Source organism: Mobula birostris, chromosome 10 (genome assembly GCF_030028105.1).
Source record: "Mobula birostris isolate sMobBir1 chromosome 10, sMobBir1.hap1, whole genome shotgun sequence".
In the NCBI taxonomy this organism is placed as follows: Eukaryota; Metazoa; Chordata; class Chondrichthyes; order Myliobatiformes; family Myliobatidae; genus Mobula; species Mobula birostris.
In genome coordinates, this window is record NC_092379.1 from 97,061,031 (window position 1) to 97,076,947 (window position 15,917).

General features: G+C 39.7%; 1 protein-coding gene across 5 annotated transcripts in view; it reads right to left on the reverse strand.

The window, feature by feature from the left end:
* Positions 1 to 15,917, reverse strand: part of LOC140204187 (BCL-6 corepressor-like protein 1) — a 221,285-nt gene that overhangs the window by 7,246 nt on the left and 198,122 nt on the right. For all 5 annotated transcript variants that reach the window (XM_072270659.1, XM_072270658.1, XM_072270660.1 and 2 more), the window contains 2 exons: positions 13,787 to 13,864; positions 9,919 to 10,066 (listed from right to left, as the gene is read on the reverse strand). In XM_072270659.1, coding sequence (XP_072126760.1) covers positions 9,919 to 10,066; positions 13,787 to 13,864 — 226 coding nt within the window. The remainder of the gene's footprint in view (positions 1 to 9,918; positions 10,067 to 13,786; positions 13,865 to 15,917) is intronic.

A 15,917-nucleotide genomic window follows, 5' to 3' on the forward strand; every position in this document is an offset into this window, starting at 1 on the left:
CTGCCACAATGCAGGATATAAAATGAACTTTGTCATCTTTTGTCCCCAGAATTATCACAACATTATAGATAAAACCATACCAATTGCTCGTCTTTTAGGTTAACGAAATGTAGTCATTTTGCATTGCATAAAGCAACATTAAAATAATGAATGGGAAGCTACAGATAGAGAGTATCTAATTTCTTGATAATCTGAAGAGTGGATCCGTGATGTTCAATTTCATGCACGTTTCAGTGGCCAGTCAGAGATCGGAGGCAAGAGAAGAAGAGACTCACATACGTCAGCATCTGGCATTACAAAGCAGCATTTGCGGGAGTTTCAGCATTTGAACAGTGGCCAATCAGAGATCGGTATTCATTAGCAAGGGCAAATAAAGACAGAGGCTAGTGGAGTAACCATTGTTGGAGTGGACAGTGTCAGAGTGGGGATTTGAGACTTTAGCAAGAAGATGCTTGAGTGAAAAGGTGAAAAGCTGTAGGTAGATTTTATTTTCCAGTTTACTTATTGTTTCCTTCTTCATAATTGCACAGTTAGAGCAGTAGGGATGCCAGGAGAGATGGTTCAATTCTCCTCTTGTGGGATGCGGGAAGGTAGGGAGACCTTCAGTGTCCCTGACGACTTCACCTCCAATCAGTGCATCCAACTGCAGCTTCTAACACTCCACGCTAAGGAGTTGGAGCTGGAACTGGATGAACATCAGATCATCTGAGAGACTGATGGGGTGATAGGACATATAGAGGTATTTACAAACAAGGTGAAGGACACAGGAAACTGGGTGACAGTCAAAACTATGAAAGGGGTTAAACCGCCAGTACAGAGTACACCTGTGGCCAAACCCCTCAACAACTGGTAATACCACTTTGAATACCACTGGGGGTATGACTTAGTAGAGAAAAGTCACAGCAGTCAGGTCTCTGGCACTCAGTCTGTCTCTGTGGCTTAGAAGGGACACGGGGTGGGGGGGGAGAGGGGGGTGCTGGGAAGAGACAAACTGTGGTGATAGAGGAATCATTAGTTAGGAGAACAGAAAGGAGGTTCTACGGATGAGAATGAGATTCCCAGATGGTATGCTGCCTCTTAGTGCCAGCGTCTGGGATATCTCAGGTACTGTCCTCAACATTCTCAAGTGGGAGGATGGGCAGCCAGAGATAGTGGTCCAAATAGGTACCAATGACATAGGTTGGAGTTCCTCAAAGTGACTTCAGTGAGTTAGGTGCTAAGTTAAAGGACAGTATCATCAAGGTTGTGATCCCAGGATTGCTACCCGTACAACATGCTAGTGAGGCCAGAAATAAGAAGATTGTACAGTTTAACACGTGTCTAAGGAGTTGGCGTAGGAGGGAAGGCTTCAGATTTTTGGTTTATTGGCTCTCTTCCAGGAAAGTGGAAACTCTACAGAAGAGAAAATTTACACCTAAACTGAAGGAGGACTAATATCCTAATGGGAAGGCTTGCTAGTACTGCATGGTGGGTTTAAACTGGGGCTCAAACAGATAGTGGATTGGTTGTGGAGACAGGAATCAAAACGTTGGACATAGTGGGACTAATGTTCTGAGTTGCGTATACGTATTTCAATGCAAGTAGTACTGTAGGAAAGGCAGATGAGCTTGGCATGGATAAACACATGAAATTATAATATTGTGGCCATTAGTGAGACATAGTTGCAGGAGCGGCAGCTCAGTATTCCGGGGTTCTGTTGTTTTAGACATGATAGAGTTGGAAGGATTGAAGTGGGAGGGGTGGCGTTACTAGTCAGGGAAAAAGTCTAAGTTGATGAAGGCAAGGCAGTGCATGTTGTCTATATGGACTTCAACCAGGCATTTGACAAGGTCGCGCATGGGAGGTTGGTCAGGAAGGCTCAGTTGCTTGGCATTCAAGATAAGATAGTAAACTGGATTAGACATTGGCTTTCTGGGGGAAGCCAGAGAGTGGCAGCAGATGGTTGCCTCTCTGACAGAGGCCTGTGACTACTGGAGTGTCGCAGGGATGGTGCTGTGTCCATTATTGTTTCCTATCTTTATCACCAATCTGGATGGTAATATGGTTAACTGGATTGATAAATTTGTGGATCACACCAAGAATGGGGGGGTGTAGTGGGCAGCAAGGAAGACTATCAAACCTTGGAGCAGGACCTAGACCAGCTGGAATATTGGGCTGAAAAATGACAGATGGAATTTAATGCAGACAAGTAAGTTTTGCACTTCAGTAGGACCATCCAGGGTAGGTCTTACACAGTGAACGGAAGGACACTGAGAAGTGCAGTAGAACAAAAGGATCTGGGAATACAGGTCCATAATTCATTGAAAGTGGTGTCACAGGTAGATAAAGAAAGCTTTCGGCACATTGGCTTTTTGAGTACAGGAGCTGGGATATTATGTTGAGGTTCTTTAAGACGTTGATGACACCTAACTTGGAATATTGTGTGCAGTTTTGGGCACTTGCCTACAGCAAAGATGTAAATAAAATTTAAAGAGTACACAGAAATTTTACAAAGATGTTGCCGGGACTGGAGGACACGAGTTATAAGGAAAGATTGAATAGGCTAGAACTTTATACCCTAGAACATTGATGACTAAGGAGAGATTTGATAGAGTATACAAGGTTATGGATGGAATAGATAGGATAAACGCAAGGAGGCTTTTTCCACTGAGGTTGGGTTAGAATACAACTAGAGATCATGGGTTAAGGTGAAAGGTGATATGTTTGAAGGAAACTTCTTCACAGAGTGGTGAGAGTGTGGAATGAGCTGCCAGCGCAAGTGATGATGTCAATTTCAAAGTTCAAGAGAACTTTGGATAAGCACATGGATGGGAGGGGTTTGGAGGGCTATCTTCTGGGTGCAGTTCGATGGGAGTAGGCAGTTTAAATGGTTTGGCCTGGACTAGATGGGCCAAAGCGTCTATTTCTGTGTTGTAGTTTTCTATGACTTTATGATGATCACAGATTAATATAAGAGGATTTTTCAGAAAACACAGAATAGGTTCAAGCAAGAAATAAATGTTCCAAGAGGTTAACAAAATTAAAGACAGCATCAAACTTAAAGACAAAGCATCAAATTATGTAAATGCAGTTTCAAGTTAGACAACTGGTTATAATATACAAATAATGACTAAAAGATTAACAAGGAAGGAAAATTTGCATTATGAGATAAAGCTAGCCAGAACATTAATAAATATAGTATGAAATTCTACAGTTATTTATAAAAGAAGTTAATGAAGTAAGCATTGGACCTACAGAAACTGACTTCTGTGGAAGTAATAATGGAAAACAAGGAGATGGCACATGAAAAACATGGGAATTTTGAGTTAGTCTCCATTATAGAGGAAATGAGTAACATCTCAGAAATAGCTGTAAGTAGGGATGGAAGTCTGGAAAATTACAAATCATTAGGGAAGTCAAATAGAGCAACCCATAAAAATTACAAGTGACAAGTTTCTGAGTAATAGAAGCATGGAAAATAGGAACAAGAGTAGGCCATTTTGCCTGGCTAATGTAACAACCATTTCATTAGACCCTTCATCAATTCAGTTAAAGTTGAAGCTTCAGCGTTAATTCCTGAGGCAATAACCTGTGTCAACCAGAAAAAGACTCATTCATGCCTACTTTCTCATTCCCGACACAAGCGCATTTTCTAGCCTTATTAATATTTATCTCCAATACCATGAGTTTTTATTTTGCACACTTATTTTTGTGGCATTTTATCAAATGTCTTCTGGATATATAAATATAATTCGGATGTTCCCTTTATCCGCAGCACATTACTTAATGCAAGGCATTCCAGTATTTTTTTCCCCTCTTTGTAAAGCAGTGCTGACTTAGTCTGATTGCTCTGAAGCATCTAGGTTCCTTTCTGGACCATTTTATCATTTTCTCACTGCTGGACGTTATGCTACAAGCTTGTAGTTTCCCACTTTCTCCCTCCCTTTACGCTAAAGGAATTAAAATTGCTAATTTTCAACCAGAGACCTCTCTTGAATCAAGGGGATTTTCTAAAGTTAAAATAAAAGCAACATCTGTCTCACAAGATTTCCTGAAACACAGAGCAGACTCAATGAGCCATATTGCCTAATTCTGGGCTTAAGGTCTTAGATACTTCATTATCACCCTAGGATGTGGTTCACCAACACCCAGAAATTTAAACACAATATACCCTGCAGATGCTGGGGTCAAAGCAACATACACAATATCCTGGAGGAACTCAGCAGATCGGGCAATTCGGAGAAGGAAGTCTGAGAATCAGAGCGGGAGTGCAGCAGGAGCCATTTTGATTTTTTCTTCTTATCATCGGAGTTAAGACAGGTGGGACTGCGCAGGCGTGTGACGTTGGGCAGTGAAGAGCGGAAGATTTAAAAGGTCAGAAATCCTGATTCGGGTTTAATTCGGAGAAGGAAGTCTGAGAATCGGAGCAGGAGTGCGGCAGGAGCCATTTTGATTTTTTCTTCTTATCATCGGAGTTAAGAGAGGTGGGACTGCGCAGGTGTGACGTCGGGCAGTGAAGCGCAGAAGATTTAAAAGGAACACAGTCTTATACAGCGGGCAGTGTCATTTTGCAGGCAGTAGAGTGAGTCAGAAGCAGAGTGAAGGCTTAAGGGCTTTGGCTCAACGGGCTAAGGCAGAAATGGGCGAGGCAAAGTAGGTTTGGTTTTCAATTTTTCCTGTTATTTGAGGAAAGGGGGAAGTACGAGTGTGAGGGCAGCTTGCTCTGGGAGGTCCTGGAGTCTCCTGGCCTCCCGGACGTCCACATCTGCGCCAGGTGCGCCGAGATGCAGCTCCTAAGGGACTGTGTTAGGGAACTGGAGCTGCAGCTCGATGACCTTCGTCTGGTCAGGGAGAGTGAGGAGTTGATAGAGAGGAATTACAGACAGGTGGTCACACGGGGGCCACGGGAGACAGACAAGTAGGTCATGGTTAGGAGGGGGAAGGGGAAGCGTCAGGTACTAGAGAGTACCCCAGTGGCTGCGCCCCTTGACAATAAGTACTCCTGTTTGAGTACTGTTGGGGGGGGACAGCTTACCTGGGGGAAGCAACAGTGGCCGTGCCTCCAGCACAGAGTCCGGCCCTGTAGCTCAGAAGGGTAGGGAAAGGAAGAGGGGGGCAGTAGTAATAGGGGACTCGATAGTTAGGGGGTCAGTTAGGCGATACTGTGGACGCAGTCAGGAGACCCGGATGGTAGTTTGCCTCCCCGGTGCCAGGGTCCGGGATGTTTCTGATCGTGTCCAAGATATCCTGAAGTGGGAGGGTGAGAAGCCAGAGGTCGTGGTACATGTAGGTACCAACGACATAGGTAGGAAAAGGAAAGAGGTCCTGAAAGGAGAATATAGGGAGTTAGGAAGGGAGTTGAGAAGAAGGACCGCAAAGGCAGTAATCTCAGGATTACTGCCTGTGCCACGTGACAGTGAGAGTAGGAATGGAATGAGGTGGAGGATAAATGCGTGGCTGAGGGATTGGAGCAGGGGGCAGAGATTCAAGTTTCTGGATCATTAGGACCTCTTTTGGCACAGGTGTGACCTGTTCAAAAAGGACAGTTTGCACTTGAATCCTAGGGGGACCAATATCCTGGCGGGGAGATTTGCGAAGGCTACTGGGGAGACTTAGACCTAAAATGGTTGGGGGTAGGAATCAAATTGAAGAGATGAGGAAAGAGGAGGTTGATTCACAAATGGAGAAAGCTGGTAGACAGTGTATGAGGGAGGATAGGCAGGGGACAGAGAACGGGAGCACTCAGATCGAAGATGTAGGGGAGAAGGAAGAAAAAGATAACAAAGTTGTTTGCACCATTAGGGATAAACAGAGAGTAAAAGGTGGAGAGTTTCTTAAATGCATCTATTTTGATGCTAGGAGCATTGTAAGAAAGGTGGATGAGCTTAGAGCATGGATTGACACCTGGAAATATGATGATGTAGCTATTAGTGAAACATGGTTGCAGGAGGGGATTGGCAACTAAATATTCCTGGATTTCGTTGCTTCAGGTGTCATAGAATCGGAGGGACAAGAGGGGGAGGTGTTGCATTGCTTGTCAGAGAAAATATTACAGTGGTGCTTTGGCAGGATAGATTAGAGGACTCGTCTAGGGAGGCTATTTGGGTGGAATTGAGGAATGGGAAAGATGTAGTAACGCTTATAGGGGTGTATTATAGACCGCCTAATGGGAAGCAAGAATTGGAGAAGCAAATTTGTAAGGAGGTAGCAGATATTTGTAGTAAGCACAAGGTTGTGATTGTGGAAGATTTTAATTTTCCACACATAGACTGGGAAACCCATTCTGTAAAAGGGCTGGATGGTTTGGAGTTTGTAAAATGTGTGCAAGATAGTTTTTTGCAGCAATACATAGAGGTAACAACTAGAGAATGGGCAGTGTTGGATCTCCTGTTAGGGAATGAGATAGGTCAGGTGACAGAGATATGTGTTGGGGAGCACTTCGGGTCCAGTGATCACAATGTCATTAGTTTCAATATAATTATGGAGAAGGATAGGACTGGACCCAGGATTGAGATTTTTGATTGGAGAAAGGCTAACTTTGAGGAGATGCGAAGGGATTTAGGAGGAGTGGATTGGGACAATTTGTTTTATGGGAAGGATGTAATAAAGAAATGGAGGTCATTTAGAGGTGAAATTTTGAGGGTACAGAATCTTTATGTTCCTGTTAGGTTGAAAGGAAAGGTTAAAAGTTTGAGAGAGCCATGGTTTTCAAAGGATATTGGAAACTTGGTTCGGAAAAAGAGAGAGATCTACAATAAATATAGGCAGCTTGGAGTAAATGAGGTACTCAAGAAATATAAAGAATGTAAAAAGAATCTTAAGAAAGAAATCAGAAAAGCTAAAAGATAAGAGGTTGCTTTGGCAAGTAAGGTGAAAATAAATCCAAAGGGTTTCTACAGTTAACGTTAATAGCAAAAGGATAGTGAGGGATAAAATTGGTCCCTTAGAGAATCAGAGTGGACGGCTATGTGCGGAGCCAGAAGAGAATGGGGGAGATTTTGAACAATTTCTTTTCTTCGGTATTCACTAAGGAGAAAGATATTGAATTGTGTAAGGTAAGGGAAACAAGTAGGGTAGTTATGGAAACTATGATGATTAAAGATGAAGTAGTACTGTCACTTTTAAGGAATATAAAAATGGATAAGTCTCCGGGTGCTGACAGAATATTCCCTAGGACCTTGAGGGAAGTTAGTGTGGAAATAGCAGGGGCTCTCAAAGAACTATTTCCAATGTCATTATAAACGGGGATGGTGCCAGAGGATTGGTGTATTGCTCATGTTGTTCCATTGTTTAAAAAGGGTTCTAAGAGTAAACCTAGCAATTATCCACCTGTGAGTTTGACGTCAGTGGTGGGTAAATTGATGGAAAGTATTCTTAGAGATGGTATATATAATTATCTGGATAGGCAGGGTCTGATTAGGAACAGTCAACATGGATTTGTGCGTGGAACGTCATGTTTGACAAATCTTATTGAATTTTTTGAAGAGGTTATTAGGAAAGTAGATGAGGGTAAAGCGGTGGATGTTGTCTATGTGGACTTCAGTAAGGCCTTTGACAAGGTTCCACACGGAAGGTTCAATCGTTAGGTATTAATATTGAAGTAGTAAAATGGATTCAGCAGTGGCTGGATGGGAGACGCCAGAGAGTAGTGGTAGATAACTGTTTGTCAGATTGGAGGTCGGTGACCAGTGGTGTGCCTCAAGGATCTGTACTGGGTCCAATGTTGATTGTTATATATATTAATGATCTGGATGACGGGGTGGTAAATTGGATTAGTAAGTATGCAAATGATACTAAGATAGGTGGCGTTGTGGATAATGACATAGGTTTTCAAAGGTTGCAGAGAGATTTAGGCCAGTTAGAAGAGTGGGTTGAAAGATGGCAGATGGAGTTTAATGCTGATAAATGTGAGGTGCTACATTTTGGTAGGACTAATCAAAATAGGACATACGTGGTAAATGGTAGGGCAATGAAGAATGTAGTAGAACAGAGGGACCTAGGAATAATGGTGCATAGTTCCCTGAAGGTGGAATCTTATGTGGATAGGGTGGTGAAGAAAGCTTTTGGTATGCTGGCCTTTATGAATCACAGCATTGAGTATAGGAGTTGAGATGTAATGTTGAAATTGTACAAGGCATTGGTAAGGCCAAGTTTGGAGTATTGTGTACAGTTCTGGTCACCGAATTATAGGAAAGATGTCAACAAAATTGAGAGAGTACAAAAAAGATTTACTAGAATGTTACTTGGGTTTCATCTCTTAAGACACAGAGAAAGGTTGAACAAGTTGGGTCTTTATTCTTTGGAGAGTAGAAGGTTGAGGGGGGACTTGATAGAGGTATCTAAAATTATGAGGAGAATAGATAGAGTTGACGTGGATAGGCTTTTTCCATTGAGCGTGGGGGAGATTCAAACAAGAGAACATGAGTTGAGAGTTAAAGGGCAAAAGTTTAGGGGTAACATGAGGGGGAACTTCTTTACTCAGAGAGTGGTAGCTGTGCAGAATGAGCTTCCAGCAGAAGTGGTTAAGGCAGGTTCGATGTTGTAATTTAAAGTTAAATTGGATAGCTATATGGACAGGAAAGGAATGGAGGGTTATGGGCTGAGTGCAGGTCCGTGGGACTAGGTGAGAGTAAGAGTTCGGCACGGACTAGAAGGGCCGAGATGGCCTGTTTCCGTGCCGTAATTGTTATATGTTATATGGTTCTATGGAAATATGCTGTAAACTTTCCATGTGAACACATTGGAAGCATCTCAGGGAAGATCTACAATGCCGATAAATGGATGATCAACTTGTGAGGACAGATTCAACAGACAAGGTTAGTTTCCACTGGCATTAAAGAGTGTGAGAAGTGAATTAGTAAAACAAAAAAACACAAAGGGAGAGAGGGACTAGTGGGAGTGGAAAAGGAACACAAAGGAAGTGGATTACCTGAAATAGAAAAATTGAATGTTCATACCATAGGGATGTATGCTAGCTAAGTAGAATACGAGATTGTGTCTTTCTGGTTTGTGTTTGGCCTCATTGTTTAGTGGAGAAGACCAAGGATAGTCAGGACAACTCTCCACTGGGAATTGAAATGACATGCAACTGGAATCTCAAGGTAGCCATTGAAGTCAGAACACAGGTGTTCTATAAAATAGTGACCCAGTCTATGCTTGGTTTTGCCAATGTACAGTAGGCCATATCGCAAGCACTGAATGATGGCTCAAACTTGAAGGGCTAAGATTCCTTTTCTAGTTCATCATTCAAACACTCATATGTATGACAGTAAACTTCCAAATTAATTTCAATTTCCTAATATAGCCAGTATATCAAGACTCAAAATGTTGATCATCTGATAAACATACCATTCCTTGAAAGAAAATTAATCAGTCTAACACTACGCAATTAAATGCTGCTAAATTAGTGCTATTTTTTCTTGCCATTCACTGCAAGCCATCAAGTTAATCAAACGTCTATGTTACTAACACAAAAAAAATACTAATTTTCCCACAGCCCCTCCAGGTTATTGTGAATACTGTGTTTATGACAACAGGGATTTCTCCCATTCTTCAGATGCTCTTAAATGCCGATCTTTCCTTGCATGAATTCATGCGTTTAGCCCACCTGTCCTAGAGAATGGAGGAGAGAGATAACTTAATGTTGAAATAGTGCTGCAATTTATGTCATACATATCATTCTAACACAATTCTAATTAAGTAATTGAGCATGGTAATGTTAGCAGCATGCTAGATTCTGGCAACAAAATGTCCAGATTTTTTTCTACCTTAAGCCACTTGGAGCACAATGATTCCTTGGCCCTAATTTGTTTTACCTTCTTGATCCAAATTCCAATGAGATACCATGCTTGAACCAAACTGCCATAAAATAAGACACTGTCAACAAAATTAAATTCTTCTAATATCTCTGAATTTGCTGATTTAGAATCCAACTCTTACCCATGAGAAAGGGAAGCTTGTATATTGTAACATGCAAGAAGAGGCTTTTCAGAAAACTCAAATACAAAGTAATTGGTATCCTCATCATCCTCTTCATCAAGGCCAGGGGGATTTGCCAAAATGTTACAAACGATCTCCTTATCCTGCTCTGAAAAATTGAAATAGAATCATTACATCCATCTAATTACATACTTTTGTTTGTACATTAGACTATATAAGTATTTTAAATATCTAAATAGCTTATATGTATATCTGATTATATTCAATATTATAACTATGGTTAAGTGCGATACTTTATGGCCTTACTGTGCCTTTAGGTGTTATCCTCAAAGACAAGTTCTACTGCTATCATCTGAAGAACCTGCTAACTCAAAGGGGAAATAAAACAATACAGCAAATCCTGGAGATCTGACTAACTAGAATAGCATTTGACTTGAATGTGATTTAAAAGTAAATTCAGAAGAAAACACTTCCTGACTAGATTGGTCTATATGTAACGTAGTTTGACAGAATTCTTTTTTTTTAAATCAGAAGAAAGGACTTTTAATTAAGTTAAGGAAGTATTTACCTAATCATAAAAGGTATAGACTCAAAAGATAATGTTAAATGTTAAAAATATACATAATGTTTCATTTTTTTAGATACACACACACACACACACACACACACACACACACAGTTTATACTTATAAAATTCTAGAATATTTATGACAGCATTAATGCTAGTGTTGTTGAAAGGGACATTGAATGGTTCTGTTGAGGTCAGTGCTAATTCTAATGTAGACAGGCAAATAATTAACAACTTAACAAAACATATACAGAAATATAAAAAAAATAATAAAGTGACATCAGGTAAAACAATCTTCTTGAAAGAACACAGGCATCTCAGGGGGGTGTGCCTGGATCCCTGCTACACTTTCTCTATACCTCCAACTGTACAGAAAAAAATTGACAGTTCCAATGTCATCTGCCAATTTGACAATGAAACCACTGTTGTTGGCAGAAGCACAAATGACGACAAGGTGTGGAGGAGCAAGATAGATCAGCTGGCCGTGAGTTGTAGTAAGAACCACCTTGCGCTCAACATCACCAAAACCAAGGTACTGATTGTGGACTTCAGGGAGGGGAAGTCAGGTGAGCATGCACCAGTCCTTATTTAAGGGTATGTGGTGGAAACGGAGGGCAGCTCCAAGTTCCTGGCTGCCAACATCTCATAGAATCTATGCTGGGCCCAGCACATGGATGCAACCATGAAGAAGGCGTGACAATTAGAAATGTAAGGAAATGTGGCATGACATCAAAGATTCTGACAAAGTTCAACAGATGTACAATGAAAAGCATTTTGACTGCATAACAAGTTCAAGTTTATTGTCATCTGACCGTACATACATACATACAAAGCAATGCTTCTCCAGATCACGATGCACCCACAAAACATATAATCACACATTGCACGTTAAACAAAATATTACCACGAAAAAGATAATAAAATGTAATTCATAGTGGCCTGGTACTGGAATTTTATTCACAGGAATGCGAAGGTCCGTTACAGGTACAGATCTCTCTATTATGGAAAATATCTACAGGAGGCAATATCTCAGGAAAGTAACATAATCAATAAGGATCTCCATCACCTGGGCCATACACTCTTCTCAGTGCCGCCATCAGGTATCAAGACCCACACCTGAAGGTTCAACAACAGTTTCTTCCCCACTGCTACCAGCTCCTTGAACTACCTAAAGAACCCTAATTCTATTTTAGGTTGTATTTCCCTCAACTTGCATTAATGTATGCTTATTTTTCTTTATTCTGTCGTATAGGTGATGTATAATTTATGTTATCATGTTTTGTATGTACTATAAACTTCCATTGTGTGAGATGGGAGAGTGGAGCTAAAATCAGGGAAGACTAACTGATTGTGTGTGAAAGGCAGGAGACTGGTTAAGCTAATGGGAAGAGTGGGATGGGATTTTGCAGAGATGGTAGTCCAGAAATCTCAGATATCCTCAAGTGGTGAATCAATCAATTGTGAATTACTCCAGGATAAAATCATTTTCAATCACACAATATTTTTAAAAACAGTCTAAATTACAAATATTAATGCCAACAAATCTTTCATTACAATAAAAGTAAAAGAAACAATTTTGAGGGAAACATGGAATGGAATATGATAATAAATGGGTCCAAAAATGACAACTTATTTTTTTACCAATGAGGATTATAGTAAAATATGACAGATTAAATATGCTAAACATAGAATGGGGGGGGGGGGGTCTTGGAATTGACAAAACAAAGGTTCTGAGTCCAAGTGTTTTCCATGTAAATAGTTAAAAATCAAATTGCATAAATATACCATTCTAACTGCAAAACTAAAAATACACTGGATTAACTCAGACTAACAATTAACTTTAATTATCACAATCTATTCATTGAGGAATAAAATAACCACCTACAGGACCTTATGTTAACTTTGAATACCATGATGTACTTCAAATACTACAATGCTAGATTCTAATAACAAATTTTCCAAAAGGATGAAAAATTACATATTAGAATGATAAATAAAATATACATTAACGTTCCAACCACAAGGGGTAATATGTTGTTTGCTAAAAAAATTTTATACACATTCCCGAAAGGCAATGAGCTCATGATTTTCTAGGGCACTGTACATATCTGGGTAATTGGTGTGTTGCAAATAAAAGTTACTGACTTGTCCACTGAGGGAGAGCGTAAACTATACTTCATTAGCAACTTTTGGGCACTTTCAGATATGGGTATGGTAGCATTCTTTTAAAGTTGATTTATTGTTAAGTGTATTTCACACACATAAAGAACGTGTTAGCCTACTTCTCTTGCCCCACAGCCCAACTAACCCCATTCAGCCCGGACTACCCTACTGCAGGACCTGCGAATTGAATGGTGGAATGTACAGTACCCAGGCAATTACTGGTAGAACTCAAGCTTTGGCATGTTTAAATTATACTTAGAAATGTTAGCAGTTCTAGGAGACAATAAAGCCAAAAAACAGCAAAATCTGGACCTATATTCATGTTCAGGGGCCAGATATTAATGAAATATCATATAGCAAAGATATACAGAAAGGGATCAGATAATGTATAAACTCATCCAAAAGTATGAGCAACCAGGAACAGAGGTTTGACCCAAGTTACTTGTGCGAAACATGTCATATGGTAGTTTCTGAAGTGTTCTTCCATATCTTTTAAAATAATATTTCAGAGACAGAATGCAATAAGCTACCATTACATTTACTTTTTTTAATAAAACAAAATTATCTATGATGAAATACTAAATTGTATTGTTGGAAAGAGGTGTATACCTATACTAGTGTATAGAAAGAGATTAGTGAGAGATATATTAATTGACTTTCATACTGATAGTTAAGTTTTTGTTGTAATTTCCAGTCAGAACAATAGGATGTGTATTACTTCTAAGGTGTATTATTTTTGACAGACATGGTTTGTCCATTTTATTCCACTTTTCAAATACTTAGAAGTACTAGACTTTCAATATTTTTATAGTACCAGTAATTCAGGGAGTATTTCAGATACAACTGTTGAAAAACAATCACGTACATCAGCTTGGACTATCCAATTTGATGCCATTTTAATGCTAATCTTATAAATTAACTTTAAACAGATAGATAACAACCATAGATAGCCGCAAATGTTAAAAGCTAGCTCACAGTTATGAGATGTAATCAAATCGACTTTCATTAAAAATCATGAAAATTCATGACTTATAAGATGAATCCATAAAAATGTTTACTATATGTAATCATCAAAGTAATTTCCATCTTCACTATTCTTTCCTCTGTAAGAATATGTAAAAATATTTTAATACTCACCACATGCAGAACTGCCATAAAATTCCCAATGAAGGGCTGGATCATCCTCACTTCGTCCCCTCAAGTCAGTAAAATATTCTGTAGACAATTAGTAAAAATATTTTATTGGAAAGCAACGATTTTTGAAGCAGATTATGTCATATTTACATGCAAGTTACAAAATCTGAACCTAATATGACAATAATCAGGAATTTTACTATTTATAGTACAAGATTCCAAAGCAATGACATTGCCATGAGGATGAAATGCAATCAACAGAAAAGTGAACAGTAGTCTTTTTGAGTTCTACTTTAATTGTTTTTAAAATGTCACACTAATTACTTAACTGCAGCTATTATTATGCTTACAACAAAATCCCACTAAGAATGATGTAACCAAGAAAATAAACTGTATTCTTGACGAAGACTGAGGATAAAAAGATCACTAATTTATTGGGAAAACTCTCCTACACATAGCTATAAATCAAATACTGTCATTTGATGGCATCAATTTATCAACCCATCTGGAAGGAAGCAGATATTGCAGCAAGCTATCTAAGTGATTTGATTGGGGATTTCTTCATTACAATTAATGCAGGTAGTTGTTTAAAGCAGAACGTGGGAGATGTAATTCATCTTATAGGCTCTCCTCTCAACATACAGTATAAATTTTTATTAGTAACAACTGGAGTTTGGAGAGAACCACATTCTTTGCACTGGTGACGATCATTGTCAGAATACTTCGCAGAAGTATTCCAACTTGATTTCTGTTAAATTGCCCACGTGGACAATGCTTCCCGAGACTACTAATGCTGAGTTGGCTCACCCCCTAAGAAACACATACAAAATGCTGGAGGAACTCAGCAGGTCAGACACTATCTATGGAAAGGAATAAGAAGTCGATGTTTCAGGCTGAGACCCTTCATCAGGACTCACCTTCTAACAGCCTTCATTATCCTCCCAATTCACTTTGTTTCACAGGGTCTAAGGACCCTTAGTTTCAGTGCAACATACACAAAATGCTAGAGGAACTCAGCAAGACAGGCTGCATCTATGGAAAATAGTAAACAGTTGACGTTTTGGGCCGAGTCCCTTTATCAGGATCCTGTTTACTCTCTTCCATAAATGCTGCCTGGCCTGATGAGATTATCCAGCATTTTGTGTGTGTTGCTTTGGATCTCCAGCATCTGCAGATTTTCTCATGTTTGTGGTCTTAGGCTTCAGTTTTTTGTGCTCCTCTTCCATTAGTACTGGCTGCTTTTTATAGTTGGTAAAGTTACGCAGCACAGCAGGAAGGCCCCGGGCTGGTGCAGACGACAGAATCTCACCAAGAGACCAATGGCATTTTCAGAATCAGGTTTATTATCACTGGCATGTGTCATGAAATTTTTTAACTTAGCAGCAGCAGTTCAATGTAATACATAATATAGAAGAAAAATAGATAAATCAATCAATTACAGTATATGTATATTGAATAGATTAAAAATTGTGCAAGAACAGAACAAATATATTTAAAAAGTGAGGTATTGTTAACAGGTTCAACATCCATTTAGGATCAGGATTACCATCCTGAAACTATGATGTCTTTCATTGTAGAAATGCTCAGCTGATTAATACAACAAACTAATGTAAGCATCCATAAAGCAGAGGTTAGATCTTAAGATCCTGTATATTACCAATATTGTTAATATAGCCAGAAACCATGCCATTGACTAGCAGGAGGGTCCTTTCATGATCTATACCAGCTGTATGCTTAGTAAGCGGAAGCACACTCTCTGGATGAAAAAGTCTGGCTTATTCATCAGAACCATCATGGGCACAGGAGCAGAATCAATCGTGGGCTGAACTCATAGGAAACCAGCAATAGTGGTATCTAAGCTGCCTCCTCCTTTTGACATAAATCATACAGATTAAATCATACCTTTACACAGAAAGAGAATCTTAGTGACTTCTCTTGCAGATGCGAGCAACAAGTAAAGAAACAGGACTTAGATTTGTTGCTGCAACTGTCTGGGATGAACCTGTAGCCTTTCACCTTTACCTTAGCTCCAGAGCGCAGTCCAGCAATGAAAGTGCAGCTGGAGGTCACATAGCTCTATGAGGGCAGGTTTTAAAAGCCTGAACTTGCAAATACTGTGGCCATAGTGTTTCTG